The 18,650-nt window shown below is 43.3% G+C and overlaps 1 protein-coding gene across 13 annotated transcripts in view; it reads left to right on the plus strand.

The window, feature by feature from the left end:
* Positions 1 to 18,650, plus strand: part of ank1a (ankyrin 1, erythrocytic a) — a 121,542-nt gene that overhangs the window by 68,180 nt on the left and 34,712 nt on the right. For 11 of the 13 annotated variants that reach the window (XM_065951670.1, XM_065951667.1, XM_065951666.1 and 8 more), the window contains 22 exons: positions 3,563 to 3,664; positions 6,983 to 7,081; positions 8,562 to 8,660; positions 8,917 to 9,015; positions 9,175 to 9,360; positions 9,465 to 9,563; positions 9,651 to 9,749; positions 9,835 to 9,933; positions 10,203 to 10,400; positions 10,490 to 10,588; positions 10,674 to 10,772; positions 10,878 to 10,976; positions 11,845 to 12,042; positions 12,143 to 12,241; positions 12,321 to 12,419; positions 12,529 to 12,726; positions 12,861 to 12,959; positions 14,108 to 14,206; positions 14,995 to 15,093; positions 15,486 to 15,578; positions 15,699 to 15,771; positions 15,949 to 15,969. In XM_065951670.1, the coding sequence (XP_065807742.1) occupies positions 3,563 to 3,664; positions 6,983 to 7,081; positions 8,562 to 8,660; positions 8,917 to 9,015; positions 9,175 to 9,360; positions 9,465 to 9,563; positions 9,651 to 9,749; positions 9,835 to 9,933; positions 10,203 to 10,400; positions 10,490 to 10,588; positions 10,674 to 10,772; positions 10,878 to 10,976; positions 11,845 to 12,042; positions 12,143 to 12,241; positions 12,321 to 12,419; positions 12,529 to 12,726; positions 12,861 to 12,959; positions 14,108 to 14,206; positions 14,995 to 15,093; positions 15,486 to 15,578; positions 15,699 to 15,771; positions 15,949 to 15,969 (2,455 nt within the window). The remainder of the gene's footprint in view (positions 1 to 3,562; positions 3,665 to 6,982; positions 7,082 to 8,561; positions 8,661 to 8,916; positions 9,016 to 9,174; positions 9,361 to 9,464; positions 9,564 to 9,650; positions 9,750 to 9,834; positions 9,934 to 10,202; positions 10,401 to 10,489; positions 10,589 to 10,673; positions 10,773 to 10,877; positions 10,977 to 11,844; positions 12,043 to 12,142; positions 12,242 to 12,320; positions 12,420 to 12,528; positions 12,727 to 12,860; positions 12,960 to 14,107; positions 14,207 to 14,994; positions 15,094 to 15,485; positions 15,579 to 15,698; positions 15,772 to 15,948; positions 15,970 to 18,650) is intronic. The other 2 variants (XM_065951664.1, XM_065951662.1) reach the window with 1 other exon arrangement.

Genomic DNA, 18,650 nt, shown 5'->3' on the forward strand with positions numbered 1-18,650 from the left:
AAAAGAACCCAAAGTGCACGATACCCAACAGACATATATAACCAGAACATCACAAGAACCATCATAAGAACCATCATAAAGAACCATCACAAGAACCATCACAAGAACCATCACAAGAACCATCACAAGAACCATCATAAGAACCATCATAAGAACCATCATAAGAACCCAGGCAACACAAGAACCATCATAAGAACCATCACAAGAACCATCATAAGAACCATCATAAGAACCATCACAAGAACCATCATAAGAACCCAGGCAACACAAGAACCATCATAAGAACCATCAAAAGAACTATCACAAGAACCATCATAAGAACCCAGGCAACACAAGAACCATCACAAGAACCATCATAAGAACCCAGGCAACACAAGAACCATCACAAGAACCATCATAAGAACCATCACAAGAACCATCACAAGAACCATCACAAGAACCATCATAAGAACCCAGGCAACACAAGAACCATCACAAGAACCATCATAAGAACCATCACAAGAACCATCACAAGAACCATCATAAGAACCATCACAAGAACCATCATAAGAACCATCATAAGAACCATCACAAGAACCATCACAAGAACCATCACAAGAACCATCATAAGAACCATCATAAGAACCATCACAAGAACCATCACAAGAACCATCACAAGAACCATCATAAGAACCCAGGCAACACAAGAACCATCACAAGAACCATCATAAGAACCATCACAAGAACCATCACAAGAACCATCACAAGAACCATCATAAGAACCATCACAAGAACCCAACAACATGAGCTGAGGCCAAGAGGAACCAAAGATTTAAAAAGATGTAAGAAACTAAAAGAGTAAAGAGTAAAAGAGAACAGCAACAAGAAGGTAAGAGCAGTAAAAGAAATAGAAACAAGTGAATAAATAATTTAAAAAATCATATTAATAAAAAGTACATATAAATAGACAAATTAAGTAAGATAAAAAATAAAAAAAGCAGTTAAGATAAGAGCATAAATAAAAGGACAGTAAGAAGTAAAAGAAGATAAGAATAGTAAAACCAGTAAGAAAAGACTTTAAGAAGATGACATCACATAAAAGCAAGTCTGTAAAATACGTTTTTAAGAAGGGATTTAAAAGAATTGAGGGAATAAAGCACAAGTATTTCTTAAATAAACTTCATTATTATTAATACGGTGAACTGGCAACAAGTGAGTAACGTGATTGGATATAAAGAGAACATCTCAGAGAAGATGAGTCTGACTGACGTAAGGATGAGGAGAAAGACTGACCAACAATTCAAGACAAATGTTTCTCACATAACGACGTTAAAGATTCTTTTCATTCAGTCATGATAAAAACACAGAAGCAGTATTGTATGGGCGTGATCTTCATGAGAAAGTTTGATATGTTATCTTTGAGCTATTTTAAATATAATGAGGGCTTTCAGCGGCGCCGGATGGCCTAGCGGTTATGTCATGCGTCCCATGTACAGAGGCGGTACTCCTTGTACTCGGCGTCTACGGGTTCAAGTCTGACCTCGGCCCTTTGCTGCACGTCATCCCCCGCTCTCTCTCCTCCCAACACTTCCTGACTCTCTTGAGCTTTCCCGTCTAATAAAGGCAAAATAACAAAACAACACATTTAAAAAAGGGCTTTCAATGTTTTGCAAATTACACAATGTCCATTACTTTTTGGGTAATGGTGTTGACCCCTCCCCCCCCCCCCCCCCCATCCAGTGTTGTGTTTGAGGTCGTGGTTTTTCCAGTGACAGGTGTGTTTGGCGTGTGTCTGTGGAAGGATGGCAGATGCACCAGGGGTCAGTTTGTTCTTCTGCAGGGGGGGTCAGAGAGAGAAAGTTAGTGTGTTAGTGTTCTTTAAAGAGAGAGAGTGAGTCTGTGGGAGAAGATGAACACGGCTTATAGAGACGGCTCAGAAACTGTGAGTAAATGTCAAAGTTCGGTTCAGTTTGAAATTCTGTTGTGTTTTATACCTTTCCTTCTCTTAGTGCTGTTCTGCTAATATCATATGAAAAAGTGTTTTAGCTTTCGATACCTCCAGGGAGTTGAATGCATTTTTACTTGTTTGTTTGGGGATGTCTAATGCGTTGCCTGTCAGCGTGTTTGTGTGAGTGGGCCTTTCACTGAAGAGGAATATGACTCTTAATTGTCTGTGACCAAAAGCTAGAAAAAAAGAAGAAGAGAGAATGACTCAGAGGCGAGAAGCTGAAACTCAAGGTACTGCATAAAGAATTCATCTGAGAAGAAGACGTTTTGCCAATGTATCGATTTCATCTCTGATTCTGAATGAAAGGCATCTCAGACAGTCAGATCCTGGTCTTCCTGTGAGTTCCCCCCCCCCCCCCCCCCTTTTTAAATGACCTCTGTCTTTGCACATGCTGGTGTCACGCTGAGTGTGTGTTGTGTCATTTGTTGCTATGCCTCTACTTCAGGCATGTGGATCCTCTCTGCTCTTAACTCACTCGATCTCTGTCAAAGAGAAGACAGAACACCCCCCGGTCAACAACAACGAGAGAGAGACGACACAGCTGAACGCAGCGTGTTGTTGGCTTGAAAAGAGAAAAAAAAAGCTTTTTTCTTTGTCGTGTTTGATGTGAGCAATTTGTGTTTGCTTTCAGATCAGAAATTGCTTGGCGTATGAGTTTTGTTACATGAATTCATTCTCTGCATTCTTGTGAAAACACGAGCAGCATGTTGAGATAGCAGGTTTGGATGGAGGGAGGGGAATGGGCAAGGGGGAAAGAGAGAGAGAGAGAGAGAGAGAGAGAGAGGAGATTATGTAAATGTGATGAAAAAGTGCAGGGTTTGCCGCAGTCGAGTTTCTCCCTGTGGTTCTCCCTCGGTCGCTCCTGCTTCGCCTCCTCTCCTCTCCCTTGCCCCCCCCCCCTCCGTGCCGCATGAGTGATCCTGTTTCAGCAGCACCCTTGTCTTCATGGGAGAGGCATGAAGCCCTCAGACACAAACAAAACACAGACAAAAACACTCGACGGGGCCATGTGCCGCCGGCCCGTGAGCCAGGACACACCAAACCCTCTCTCTCTCTCCTATCTCCATTCACCTTGTGTCTCTCTCTCTCTCTTTCATTGACACACACAAACTCAGCCGGGACAAAGAGCCAACAGTCTGCTCGCAACAGCAGACACTCCAGTAGCTGTCGGTGTAATCACACTTGCCTTATCACCTGAGAACAGAGCAGTGGATGGACTTGTGGACATGTTTTTAGGGGGTTTAATTGAGCCAGGAGGACAGTTCACATTCAGAGGAGAGAGAGTGAGTGTGTGTGAGCTCCACTTCTTCACCTGCCACACATCAGAATCAAGTCGCAGAAAGTCATTTTCAAACTTGCACCGTCCAAAAATGTCACGGGGCGGAGTGACATGACATGAGAGGAAAACTGGGTCAATACCACAGAACGTTTTTAGATCCTTATAAAATCAAATATTAACCGATGTCTGTCTCCCTCTCCATTTTCCCTCTCCACTTTATGTGTCTCTCTCACTTCCTCTTTTACCCCCTTACCCCCCCTCCTCTCTCTCTCTTCCTCTATCTGTTCCGCTTGCAGGCAGATGCTGGCAACAGTTTTCTCCGAGCGGCCCGGTCTGGCAACCTGGACAAGGCCCTGGACCATATCAAAAATGGCATCGATATCAATACAGCCAATCAGGTGGGAGAGCTCGACAGTCCCTGGTGAATGTGGTAGCTTCCGATTGGCAAGCTCATCTAACAGCAAACGATTTACATATAATAGGCTTTAATTCACATCAGACAGGATTGCTTATTTGCAACAATGGACTCCAGTTTTACTGAGCTGTAGTGACATATTGAAGTGTTTATAAATAGGGGTGGGACAGATGTCGATACTGCAATATAACGTTGTCTAAAATCATTTAATATGATTTTTTTTAAGTAATAATAATAAAAAACAAATAAACTTTCAATTTGACTCACGTTACACGACTCCACGACTCGTCACGTTGGTGCTTCTGACTGTCTGACATGAATGAAGGTAACGTGAACGACAGCGGGATAATATCAGACAGCGGTGAAAATAAGTAAAAGGACGTAGCGTCATATGAGGCTAAAGGAGGAATGTGTGACTTTTTGATCCAGTAGACGTCGCCCTTTAGCACCAGCATTAGAACAAAACAAACTGCTGTTTGGTGACACCTCCGCTCTCCTCCAGAGACACACCTCCAACCCCTCTCCACTCACATTTACACGGAGGAGTTATGGATGAGAACGCACAATAATTAAACACCATTAAGAGCAAGCAGCGGACAAAATCGTCCTTTGCTCGAGCTGCAATCACCTGTGTCCTGCATTGTTGTGTTAGCATGCTAATGTTAGCACACTTCTGTTAGCTCGTAGCTTCATATTGCACATACATTAACACAGAATGAGCGAGATCTAAACACACTTACATGACATCCAAATAATCAGTGAGTATGTTCTTCTTCTTTTCTCTAGTCCTGGACTAAAACAGCTTCATATGCAGGACCGTCCCGTCCATGTAAACATGATGTAAACACGACTCAGACAACAGTACAGCCAGCAGGACTCGAGCTTCTCCCTCATTGTCGACAGTCATGACTCAGAGACACATTTACACAGGAGAGACTTGATTTCTGCTTTATTTATGTGTAACATGTTGCTCATTCCTCCTTTAAATTCAAACCAAATTGCAGTGAATAAATACATAAACTCATTTTATATTCTTCAGTTTTTCAGATGTTGGGATGCATCATTATATGATTGTCTTGCAACATACCACAGCATTGCTGTATTGTGACGTTATTGTGAGCCATGTATTACATGCAGTGTAAAAGTACAATTCCTACCCCTTCTTATAAATAACCGTGCTCCACTGAAGGCCCAAATCTTGCCATCTGTCCTTACCTACTTTATCTCCTCACTTACCTTCTCCTTCACTGATTCATTTAAAATTCAGGAGGTTGGTGTGCTACCTTCCTCTCGTTCAAATAAAAACCAGCAGAGTTTGAATTAAAAAAAACAGGAAAGTGCGATCAAGCTCGTAGCGAAAGAGAAATTATTAAACCGTTGCGACTCCCAGATTACCCCGCACTTTGAACTGAAAGTAAAAGTCTTATTACAAAATGTGATCTGATCATCAATGTGTCCAGTGTGTGCATGCCGTGCCTGACTTGATCACTGTGCTGTTTTTGTGCCTATTCTTCAGTGATGCATCAAACTGTACGTGCATGCTCAGGTAGACTGTAAATCAGCCGCTGAAGGTGACAGGTGGAGTGTAGAGGGGTCTCCTGGGAGGACGATAAATGGTGCAGGGGGGCTTCTCCTTCGCCCCGTCTCCTCCATCCTGCCTCCTTTACGCTGACGTCTGTTCCCAAAGTGTCCAGGAAGAGGCAGCATTAGTGCTCCGTCTGCTGCCCACGGGCTACTCAAAGTTGGGCCAAGATATTGTGACCGTTAGAGAGCGAGAGAGAACGAGAGAGAGAGAGCGAGAGATTCCTCCGCCTCATTAATCTAACTTAGTCATGGTTTCCCCTCTATTCATTTTTGCTGCCCTCAACATTTTGTAATTATAGCTGGTTATGCTTCTGTCAGGGTTTCTATGAGGCTCATTTCAGGGCCCATAACAAAACCCCACACAACAACACATCTATTAACGCAAAGTGACACTGTACAGAGGCCGTTTCTGGCAAACTCCTTAATGGTGACGAGGAGTCCCTCCACATGGAAACAAAAAAATAACTACCTGCAAAAAACACAGAATGTTAGCAAGAGTTTGTGATGAGATTCTTCTGAATATCATGATCTCATTAAATGTTTTTACTGTGATATTCATTATTTCTAATCGTGTTACCTTCAATGTTGGGTGTTGATTGTACTAAAGTTTTAAGTGATAATCTACAACACTCTGATTGCAGTTGATAACTCTTTCTCACACATCACTTTTTGTAATGTTTGCACATCTAGCCCTGATATGTGGCAGCATCTTTCTACTGCCACTCCTTTGTTTTTAGAAAAAGAAAATCCTCTGAAAATTGGTGCAGTCGACAGTGTGTGTGCTGCTTTCAGTCAAGTAACGCTATCTGTGTCACAGCTACCACTAGATGGCGGCAAAGCACACACACACTTTTATGTTACTGCAATAAGACTGCAGCCTCTTTTATTTATCTTAAAATCTCACATTTATCATTCAGACACATTCAATGCAATGTAACAGAGAGTTGTGGATTATCACTTTGCACTTCTCTCCCTCACCACAGTGCTGAGAGAGCAGAGAGGTGTGTGACTGTGTGTACAGTATGATGGGAGTTTGTACTGTACAGGTGCCTGCCCTCCCATTGTTGTTGTTTTTCCTCCTCCTCCTTTATCCTCCTCGATCTAACAAACTGCTCCACCTCCTCCTATACGTGTATAGTTTCCCTACACACACACACACACACACACACACACACACACACATGCATATTATTTTTCGTCCTCTCTCCTCTGTCTGCAGTAGAGTGATGGTGTGCTGTGGTCTCCTCACTCAGAGGAATAATATCAGTGGTGTGGGAAAGGTCCAACCTCACATGTCCTGTGCGGCTGAAGGAAGGCTGTGTGAGGTCAGACCTATCCCACACGGCTCGTATTCTTCCCAGCCACGAGACCAGCGGCCTGCCATCCCCCTCCCGTCCCCCTCCTCCTCCTCCTCCTCCTCCTCCTCCTTCCTCCCTCACCATCATTAATCACATGAAATGTTTTTCACCCTGATTTTCATTCCTGTAGACATTGTTTTTTGCTAATGACCGCTCTTGAGAGTTCTGCATGTGTGGTGTGTCCAGTGTAAGTATTTGCCGGCTTTGCTTCCTGAGTCTCACTGTGAAGAAAAACGATGCAGTTTGCATGCCCGATGTGTGTTTGTGTATCCATGTGAGGTTACGATAAAGTATTCACAGTGTGTTCATAGAGTGTTGAGGACCCTTCAGTATGAGGTCTGCTCTGCTCTCTCACTCAGAACGGGCTGAACGGGCTGCATCTGGCCTCCAAAGAAGGCCATGTTAAAATGGTGCTGGAGCTACTCCACAATGGCATCGTACTGGAGACCACCACGAAGGTAAAACTCTTAATGTTACCCTTCAAACAATCACCCTTAAATACCCCACATCTATTCCAATAAACAAGTAGTGTTTTAAGCACTCTTATTGGCTTCCTTACCGAGTGTGCAATAAGGAAGTCTCACCTCTTTTCTCTAGCCCAGATGAAACAAATGAATGTTCAAATGTATCGAGAGGTTGGGGCGCCGGATGGCCAAGCGATGATAATGCACGCCCCATGTGCCGAGGCCAAAGTCCTCATCGCAGCAGCCGTGGGTTCAAATCTGACCTCGACTCTGTCTATTCTAGTGAAGGCAAAAAGGCCCAAAAGATAACTTAAAAATGATTAAATAATGTAATAAAATAAAATGCATTGAGAGGTAACTTTTAGAGGTGCTAGTCGCTGGAGTTTGTTACCTGGTCAACTAAACTTATACTGCAGCTACATATTTTCTTTTTGGCCTTTTTTGCCTTTATCTGTTAGAAAAGATGAAGCGATACAGAAAACATGAGGAAACGAGAGTGGGGATGACTTTCTTTAAAAGGTTACACCTGTGTGTCTAAGATTTCGAGTTTGTATTTGTGCTGACTTTTCTTCTGACTGAGCTAAATCTACAAAATCCATTGTGGCTCAGTTTTTAGTTACAGATAGGATACAGATAGAAGTATCAGTCTTCTTATCTAACGCTCAGCAAGAAAAAGTCCAACTCTAAATTGGACTTTAAATACATTTTTGGACTCTTGTTTTTATCTCTTGTTTCTTGAGAAAGACAGATTCTATTTAACATCGGACGAACCAGATGCATTGTTTGAGTGTTTTAGCACACATGCTAATTCTCAGCACTTGTCCAGAGAAGGCTTTTTCAGAGAAAAGTAATTATAATGAGATCAATAAGAGAAATAAATATTGAGGAGACAAAGAGAGAGATCAAATGTAGACTAATAATACACAGACAGAGGGAGAGCTCCACGAGCAGAAACGTGCTCAAACTAGGATCAATATTGGAGATGCTTTTTGAAAAATGGAGAGAGGTTAGAACACAGAAAGGTTTACAGACCCATGCAGAGCTGGATAAACACTGAAGCTTCAGAGTCTGCGACATGGCAACTCACATGCACATGGAGTCTAGAGAGGAGGGGGCGGGGGGAGACAGCTCTCTGCAATGTTTCAATTTTGGACTGCAGTACCCATTTTAAACACTAGGTGTCATAGTAACATATTGCTCCTTTAAAAGCATTACTATTGGTCTCTAGTTTTAGATTGGTAGGTGGAGAGGTAGGTTTAAAGTATCTTCCATATTTGTAACAGTTGTCAATCATATCCCTCACACTAACTCTTCATGTAAATACAATAATGTCACATATCTGCAGACATATGAAACCTAACATGTATAAAATAAATACTTTATGTTTCCTACAGTCTTTGTGTCTTTGTGTCCATTATCAACATTGTTCGTTGTTCTTATATGACTAATGTTCTTTGTCTGTGTGTCACATCAGAAAGGGAACACGGCCCTGCACATTGCAGCCCTGGCGGGGCAGGAGCAGGTGGTCACAGAGCTGGTTAACTACGGGGCCAATGTAAACGCTCAGTCTCAGGTGAGACTGCTGGTGATCACTGGAAAACGCTTTGTTGACCTTTACTGTGAAACCATTGTACAGTAGCAGCTATTGCAATTCCATCTGTTAACATTATGTGTATTTGTTCCTATATTTCTGTGTGCTGGTGTTTCCTCTTCGTGTACATCCTGTGAACGTCTTCCTATCTTTCTGTTGTTGTGCTTGTGTCTCCTCGTCTGCTGTGTGTGTGTGTATGTGTGTATGTGTGTGTCTGCCGGACGTCTTTCTGAGACAGAAGGGTTTCACTCCACTCTACATGGCTGCACAAGAAAACCATCTAGAGGTTGTGAAGTTTCTTCTGGAGAACGGAGCCAATCAAAGCATTCCAACTGAGGTACTGAAGGACTGAGAGAAGCTCCTCAATCCCCTCCCTGCTGATCCACACTCTGTGTTTACGTTCTGTTTCGCTCTCATAAGCCTTCCTCCTCTCTCTCCTCATTTTCTCTCCGTGAGTCATCAGACAGTTTTTCTAACCCTCTCCTGTGTGTTTCAGGACGGATTCACTCCTCTCGCGGTGGCTCTTCAGCAGGGACACGAGAACGTCGTAGCCCTGCTCATCAACTACGGCACCAAAGGGAAGGTCCGCCTCCCCGCGCTGCACATCGCTGCACGCAACGACGACACACGCACAGCCGCGGTGCTTCTGCAGAATGACCCCAATCCTGACGTACTCAGCAAGGTATGCATGAGTTTGTGATTGGCTGCAGGTGTGTCTCTGTTTGGTGTCTTTGAAACATGCAAAGATGATGAGAGTGACAAGTTTTCCCCCTCGTGTCCCTGCAGACTGGATTCACACCCCTCCATATTGCTGCACACTATGAAAACTTGAACGTAGCTCAGCTGCTGCTCAATAGAGGAGCCAATGTCAACTTCACCCCAAAGGTAGGGGCTTCATTAGCGCTGCTGAAGGTTAATCGTTGTCATAGCTGAGTGTGTGCCTGTCCAACATGCATCTGTGTGTCTCTGCAGAACGGTATCACTCCTCTGCACATTGCAGCCAGACGGGGTAATGTGATCATGGTCCGACTTCTGCTGGACAGAGGGGCTCAGATAGACGCCAAGACCAAGGTGCGGCAGATATCTATCCTATTGTTTCTCTGTTTCTAATTTGATGCATCATTAGCTAAATCAGTAACCGTCCCCTCTTTCCCAGGATGAGCTGACTCCTCTGCACTGTGCGGCCAGAAACGGCCATGTCAGGATTATAGAGATCCTGCTGGACCACGGAGCCCCCATCCAGGCCAAAACCAAGGTGATCCAGCTAAGATCAAGCAAAGAAAATACCTCTTAAAACTGAAAAACTTTATTAAAGAATTACTTTTTTTAGTAATGAGTATAAATCAGTGATTTTTATCAAGTACATAATCATAAGAATTATTAGTTAAAAACAGCAATGAATTCCACTCCTGCTGCTTCCTCTTGTCTTGTGCTGTTTGTTTACTTCTAAACATTTGTCTTCCTGTTTAGCAAAGGGATGAGAGAATAACCACGTCTCCTCCTGTTTCTTTTTCCATTTTGCAGAATGGCCTGTCTCCAATCCACATGTCAGCACAGGGCGACCACATGGACTGCGTCAAGCAGCTTCTGCAGTACAACGCGGAGATTGATGATATCACAATGGACCATCTTACCCCTCTGCATGTGGCAGCGCACTGCGGCCACCACCGCATGGCCAAAGTTCTGCTGGACAAAGGGGGCAAACCCAACTCTCGGGCACTGGTCAGTCTCAATCACAGACACAGTCAGTTAATGTCCGGGCAGAGTTACAATCTTTGTAGCACTGAAAACCCTTTCCTTTGTTTTCACAGAATGGTTTTACTCCTCTGCACATCGCTTGTAAAAAGAACCACATGCGTGTGATGGATCTGCTGCTTAAACACTCTGCATCTATAGAGGCTGTGACTGAGGTGAGGAGTCAGAAAAGAAATGGTTCATAGTTAATCTGGATGTGAATATTATTCAAACTTTATACGATCCTTCTCTTCTGAACAGTCGGGCCTGACTCCCTTACATGTGGCTTCATTCATGGGGCATCTCAACATTGTGAAGATCCTGCTGCAGAAAGGAGCTTCTCCCAGCGCCTCCAATGTGGTGAGTTTCTTTCTGAAATCACCTCTTAGTCTCTGTAGTAATAATGTTTGTTGGTGTAATACTGTTCAGTCTGAGTGTGGGATTTGTCTTCCTGTGCACGAGTAGAAAGTGGAGACTCCTCTCCATATGGCGTCTCGGGCAGGACACCTTGAAGTGGCAGAGTTCTTACTGCAGAACGCATCACCTGTAGACGCGAAGGCAAAGGTAAAGATTGTACTCTTGCGTAACCATTCCTCTCGTTAGATAATGATTAATATACTCAGTCATTTCGTGGTTCATACATAACACCCCAAACGGTTACAATCGCATGTGAGCAGCAGATGAAAACTTATCCTCATGATGTGAAATAAACTTACTGACATTAAACTCTTGTGCAGAGTCACTGTGAGAAGCAGGGCAGTGTTAGAGTAGTGCATGTGGTCGCCATGGAGATCTGCTGTGCAAATGTTAGTCCAGGCTTTTTAGAATATTGTTACTCAAGTTTTGTGCAAACTTTTACTCTGAAATCAGTTTAGTGTTGACATACTAAACCAATACGTGTGTGGAAATGCAGCTTTTTTATTAGAGAATGTTATCTTCTTTAAGCACTTCCTAAATAATAAAGGAGTTCAGGTTTATCCAGGCGCAGATACAAACAGTAAGAGTGGTAAAAGGTGGCACACCCCCCTTGAAAACTGACTGGCCATAGACAATATTTGGCAATTTTCCTCATCAAAGGCTACACTCACTTAATATCAGGATGGGATATTATTGTAATAATGCATTGTGATATATAGTGCAGTTAACATACACAAGTACAGTCATGGTTAGCTAATGAGTTGAAAAGTCATATTTAAAACATTTCCTCTTTTTTTTGTGGCCATCTGAAAATCGTTCAGACCCGTGACATAAATCCATGAAACTCCTGAGCCGTGATATGTATGATTCTAGTATACAACAGCCTCGTGTTGCTTTTTCATATGCAAACCTGAGATGATAGTGGAGAAGCTGAGAAGTTAAATTTGAGAATTTAGTCACAAAAAAACGTGTTCAATTATTAACTATCCCCTATTCCCCCCCCCCCCCCGGACAGGATGATCAAACCCCTCTGCATTGTGCTGCTCGTATGGGCCACAAGGAGCTGGTGAAGCTGCTGCTGGAGCAGAAAGCCAACCCTAACTCCACCACCACAGCAGGCCACTCGCCCCTACACATCGCCTCCCGGGAAGGTCATGTTCAAACTGTACGCATCCTCCTGGACATGGAGGCCCAGCAGACCAAGATGACCAAGGTACAGTCTGCCTCCTTAACCTTAACTTAACTTATTTAACGCTTGCCTGTATCGTTCCCCAACCTAATGTTGTATACACCTTTCCTGTGCGCCTCTGTAGAAAGGCTTTACTCCGCTCCATGTGGCCTCAAAGTACGGCAAGGTGGACGTAGCAGAGCTGTTGTTGGAGAGAGGAGCTAACCCTAATGCTTCTGGGAAGGTAAGAAAAACACAAAATGTCTGACTCTGAAGTTTAATCTGATCTACAACAGTCTAACTTTTTACATTTGTTGTTTCAGAATGGTTTGACTCCGCTGCATGTTGCCGTGCATCACAACAACCTGGATGTTGTTAACTTGCTTGTTAGCAAAGGAGGGTCCCCACATAGTGCAGCCAGGGTAAGCAACAATACAAATAAATAAACACAAAAGTCTAAATTAATTCTAGCAGGCTGACATAAGCACATAAACATGATTTTACAAACCATTACCTTCGCTTGTGTTTCAGAATGGCTACACTGCCCTCCACATAGCATCCAAGCAGAACCAGGTGGAGGTGGCTAACAGCCTGCTGCAGTATGGAGCTTCAGCCAATGCTGAGTCACTGCAGGGGGTCACTCCTCTCCACCTGGCCTCGCAGGAAGGAAGGCCCGACATGGTCTCCCTCCTCATCGCCAAACAGGCCAACGTCAACCTTGGAAACAAGGTAAGAAACACGCTAATGATTAATCAATGAATGGTCGAGATTGGAGGGATTTTTATGTCCCTAATGAAGAAAATGTAAGACTCTGTTTTTGTTTTTCTGCTTCTTATGTCTTCTGATGAATGTTTTCTCTCCAGAGCGGATTAACCCCACTGCATCTGGTCGCTCAGGAGGGTCATGTTGGCATTGCAGATATCTTGGTGAAGCAAGGGGCTTCAGTATACGCAGCCACGAGGGTAAGACCTCTTCAGCCTAATGTCAAATTAATAAAGTTAAAGTTTTCTCAACCCATGTAAAAATATCTTAAAGGTCACATATTCTCCTCCTTTTCAACCAGTTTAAATAAGTCTCAGAGCTCCTCAAAACATGTGTGTGAAGTTTCTTGTTCTAAATCTACCCTGATCCTGTATTTGATCATGTCTATAAACTATAACCTCTATTTCAGCCCTGCTCAGAACAGGCTGTTTCTGTGTCTGTACCTTTAAATATGTAAATGAGCTGTGTCTGACCACGCCCCCTCTCTGAAAGGGCTTGGGTGTCTCGGTCTTTCTTGCTCCATGTCCCATTGTTTACGGTGAGAAGGCAGACTCAGAAGGCAGAACAAACACCTAGCTGTGGGAGTGTCACCCACCTGGGGGAGGGGCTACTGCCCTTTGTGATCTCATGAAGGGAAAATCTCCAAACGGCCTGTTTGAGCACACATTTTCAGCACACAAGAGGAGCAGGCTAAAGACGGAGAGGATGGACTTCTCTCATAATTAGGGATTTGTCTGCAGACTAGGGACACATTTTAGTGTTAGAAAACATGGTGAAGTGTATTTTGCACAACATGTGACCTTTAAGAGAGTGTAGGAAGTACTTGTGACAAGAGTCCCAACAAATAGTGTCTAAGTACAGTAGCATAAATAGCCTGATGATCTCATAGCAGAGGGTTATGTTACCATCAAAGACATGGCTGAGCCTTTAGGGATAAAGATTCCTGAGACATCTACTGCTTGGACCGGCTGTAGAGCAGCTACCGAGCTGGAGTAGCACCAGATTATTATGGATTATAGAAGTTAAGGTTAAATTCATGCGGTCAATACGACAGCATACCTAAAGGTCAATATAGAGCTGAATTAGCCCCTCTGTGATTATGGTTGGAGCTTTAACATTGTAGGATTAGTTGGAGGTCTTTTTGTACTTATATTTGTTATTTTAGAAATGAAAAGATAACGCTTGTTTTTTTATAAAACAGAGGCCTACATGTTTTTTTTTAATAAACTAGTTTGTTCATGAACCATTCAACTCCAAAGAGGACCAAATCCAAAATCTAATGTTCTCAGATCAATTGTGCTGCTGCTGTGATTTTAATTTTTTTTAACTTTCCCTCTCTCACCATCAGATGGGTTACACCCCCCTCCATGTAGCGTGTCACTATGGCAACATTAAGATGGTGAAGTTCCTCCTGCAGCAACAGGCCAACGTCAACAGCAAAACAAGGGTGAGTGCCTCCCTCTGGTTTGAGATCAAATTACAAGAGAATCATTCAAAGTGTGAGTCATGCAGTAACAGTGCGTCTGCTGCCACTGACTCATTCAGCAGGAAGTATCATTACAGCACATTACACCTTAAAACAAGAGTTGGATCTATTTAAGGGTTCTCCGAGCTGTAGGATGTTAAAAACAGGCCTCTTTATATAATGATTGGTGGAATCAGGACATTTCTCCTCTCATAGGTGTAACAACTGCTTAGCAAAAAAAAAAATTCTCTGCTGCTAGATTCATAACCAGAACTCCCTTCATTGTGTTCTGTATAACGGAGTGGGGGGGATGAACTCTTTTATATTTATATCTATAAATCTCTTGAAGGATGTCCCACTTGTTCCCTCTAGACTCTGAAAATCTTGACTCTTTATTGCTCCAAACATCTCTGTACAACACTCTTTTCAAGATCGACACTCTCATCTTTCTTGGACAAATCAAAGTTATTATCTCAAAATAAATCACCTCACCTAACTGCTTGAGTCTGTGCACGCTGCGTACCGTCACCGCCACGGTTTTGCTCCATCTGAATATATATGTATATTTTTGTTATATTTTGAAATTGACCGGGGCATTGACTATAGTTGGAGCGAACGGCGCTGATAGACCGCTGCGTGCACAGACTATTTGGAAATTGGGAGTAACGACATCATTGTAATTAAGAGAAACCTGATTTATAAGGCTTTAATAAAGGATGATGATGATGATGAGACACATTCAATAAAAGGACTCTTCTTGTCTCTTTCAGCTCGGCTACACTCCTCTGCACCAGGCGGCCCAGCAGGGACACACTGACATCGTGACACTGCTGCTGAAGCACGGCGCTCAGCCCAACGAGACGACAACTGTGAGCATGAACAAAAACTTTTCCTCCTCAAAAGCCCTTTTCACACATGCACTCCTGAACATTTACAGAATGTTTCAGCGCAGCCTGCCCCTGGAATCTTCCTGAGATTTTCCCTGTCAGATGGAGGGAAGGTCTCAGGAAGATGGAAATGTTGATAAAAAAGACGCTGCATTCACATACCGGCTGACCCCAGCAGACTTTTTACAAGGAGGCTGGCGGGAAAAGGCCTGGATAATGTCAGGGTGGGGGAGAGAATTTGTGTTCACACAGTCCACCACCCTGAAAGTTTGAGGAAACTTTTAGGAGTTTTGTGCATGTGTGAAAAAGACTAAAGTAACTCGTACTATGTTGCCATCAGAGATCTTATTGATTCGATCCTCTCTTTCTGACAGAATGGTACTTCAGCCTTGGCCATCGCTAAGAGGTTGGGCTACATCTCTGTGATCGACGTCCTAAAGCTCGTCACTGAGGAGACGGTGTCCATGGTGAGAAGTTTTTTAAACACTACTTAACCCTCCAAACGAGCACTTGAAAACACTATTTACTCTCAGATTTCTTGCCTTTACTAATCCGTCTTTAACTGGTTCTTCCCCGTGTTCCTGCAGACGACCACAGAGAAACATCGCATGAGTTTTCCAGAAACAGTGGATGAGATCTTGGACGTGTCTGAGGATGAAGGTAGAGACACCTCATGTGGAATAAATCACATGAACTTGCAGGAAACAACACTTAATTGACTCAGTTGTAATCTAAATATATATTTTTTACCAGGTTGACTTTATGCTGTTTGAGCTGGTCATATAGTTAATATTCATTTACTCCAATACTATTTTTTGCTTTTTGCCCTTTTTTTAGGGATTGCACAGCTAACATTAGGTATGAATGTCTCTTTCTTTCTTTGTGCGGCATTCATAGGTCGGTGTTATATATTGTCTGGCTCCATTTCAAGCTCACCCTCTCAGTCTTTATCTCTCGCTCCTGCTCCCTCTGTGGTGGCGCTCACTGTGATGGTGGCTCTGGTCTCTCATTGGCATGCACCCATAGCACCCATATCTGTGACCTTCAAATGTCCTTTCAGTAACACTCTCTCTTTTCTCCTCCATGTGACGACAGCAGTCCTTATGGTGACACTTACAGCTCACCCATCATTACTAATAGCACATCAGATTTAAATCTTTTTATAAAATCATTAAAAAAGCAGCTCCGTGAGCTTAACTAGTTCAACGTGGAGAAGTGCTGTCTTTTCAGATCATCGCTTTTAAAACGTGTGTCCACAGTTGTCTGCATTTCAATGTCCTTCCATATATGTCAGTCATGTAACACATCATTTGTAGCCGTCTTGTGTTCCATTTGAGGTGATTTAGTGGCTGAGAGGTCGGTTGCTAACAAGTCTAAAGCCTGGCTCACGCTGTGCGATTTCCCCCCGATTGTATAAAAGTCGGGGTGTCATGTCAGCTCACACTGTAAGACTGAATCGTTTACGACGCCCGACCAGACCATGAGATCGACGTGCTCACACCGTACGACACGATTGTCGGGCACGGCCGGAGAGCTCACACTGTACAAGTGAAATCGAGACAGAGTGTTGACGATTGTTAATAAAGTTTCATTTGAAAAAAAACAAAGGACGACGGTCGGTGAAAGAGAAGGAAGTGGAAGTTGTTGTAGGATATAGAAAAGTTGATACAATTGTAGATATATGGAGACAAGTTTCAGAAAAGTGCTGCACTGATGATCTGTACAGCTGCCGCTGGTCGCCATGACTACATGATTTTAAGATTGGATCTTTGTACCGCTCACACTATGAGAGAATCTGAACAGATAATCGGGTCCGAGCAGCCTCGAGTCGGGAGCGACCCTGAGATTGTCAGGAAGGAAGAATCGGAGCTCAAATCGGCCCGATCTTCCTGCAGTGTGAGCCAGGCTTTAGAGAATGATGGTTTGAAGTTGATGTTAAAGTGGCTGAAATCCAAACGTTTGCATGAACATCGGTTCACTTGACTGCTTGTATCAGAGAGGACTGACTCGTAGTGAAGAGCCCACAGAGTTATCACCCAGCTCTGCATTAACCTCCGACTCTATACAGAGAGTTAACTCAGCTAATGTTTCTGGACTTTTTGTGGGCTCAGTCTCACCACACTCTTTGCTTTTTAGTCGTAAATGTCAATGGTTTACAGCATAAAGACTCACAGAAGCAAACAGTAAACGGATAAAGCTATTAACAAGCTGTTGCGCTTAGTGTGGCATTGAGCAGCTAAAGAGCCAAAGATTCCCTCAGGAGGGAGTGGACACGGAAAATCGGAGTTTAAAGGAAAGTGAATATTGACTTAAACGCACAGTTTGTAATTTCCACCACCAGACGTCGAAGCTGGCGGGGAATCATGGGAGTGCTCCATCACCCTCACTACAGATGAAAACAAACTCGACTTGACCGAACGAGCGATAATTTACATAACGTTTTTATCACAGCAGCTAATACATCTCAGTATATTCTGATCTGTGTTTTTAAATGGACTACCGCTGCTCTCTCGTGGCAGCTTTGGGTTAAGATTTGACTGAAGATCTGTCGGGATTTTTTTTTAAAGCTTTTGTGCCACCTTTCATTAAAATAATGAGACTTGTTTTGTTTTAAAACACACCGTATTGAAACAGTATCATAGTATCAGATATTCTGACAACCTTGCAAGCAAACGGTTTGCTAACAAGTGATCCCAGCTTGTTTTTGCTGCCCCCTAGTGGCTGAAAGAGAAGAATCTCTCTTTGCATGTTGACTAACTTCTAAAGCCTGAACTTAACTTCACTAACAGTGATGCTCCAGGACTTTATGTCTTGATATTTTTAGCCTCCTGATAATTCAACTGACAGATTGTCACCGTTGTTCTAAATATAGAGAGTTGCTGAGTCGCACTCTTAAAGACACATCTCGTATCCGGAACGGTCAAAATGATACTGTCAGGTTATTTCATGCACACACTCACACACACACACACACACACACACACACACACACACACACACACACACACACACACGACGCAGTACACAACACACAGAGATCATATAAGACATGGGCTGAGCCTCGTGTGAACCTTTGGGAAGTGTGTGCACGCAGTCAAACATGGTGTAATGACACCCACCACATCACACCGGCTCTGGACCGCATACAGACGCCCACTCTCACAAGCTGTGCTGATACACTCACAGTTTAATACACACAGGGAACGCTGCTCTTTTTTCCTGGTGGATTTCTAGAAAAACTACTGCATGTTTTTGGGGGGTAAGTAAACAAATCCCACCCTCTGCTCGTATCGGGATGTACCGTATTTATACACAGTAGAGTGCAGCTCGTCCTTGTGTCAGTGAGTGCGTGTTTCAGTGAGCTGATGCTGTTCTGTGTTCCTGTTCATGTATCGCTCTGTGAGGCGGTTAGTATCCAAATGTATTCCTCATTAGACAACACATTTTTGGGATGAGAATACGCTGCTCTGTGCACAACATAATGCCTCTAATTAAATCGGCTTCTCCAACTCCAGACTAGAGTTATAAATAGGGATGTA

Source organism: Labrus bergylta, chromosome 2 (genome assembly GCF_963930695.1).
Source record: "Labrus bergylta chromosome 2, fLabBer1.1, whole genome shotgun sequence".
NCBI lineage: Eukaryota > Metazoa > Chordata > Actinopteri > Labriformes > Labridae > Labrus > Labrus bergylta.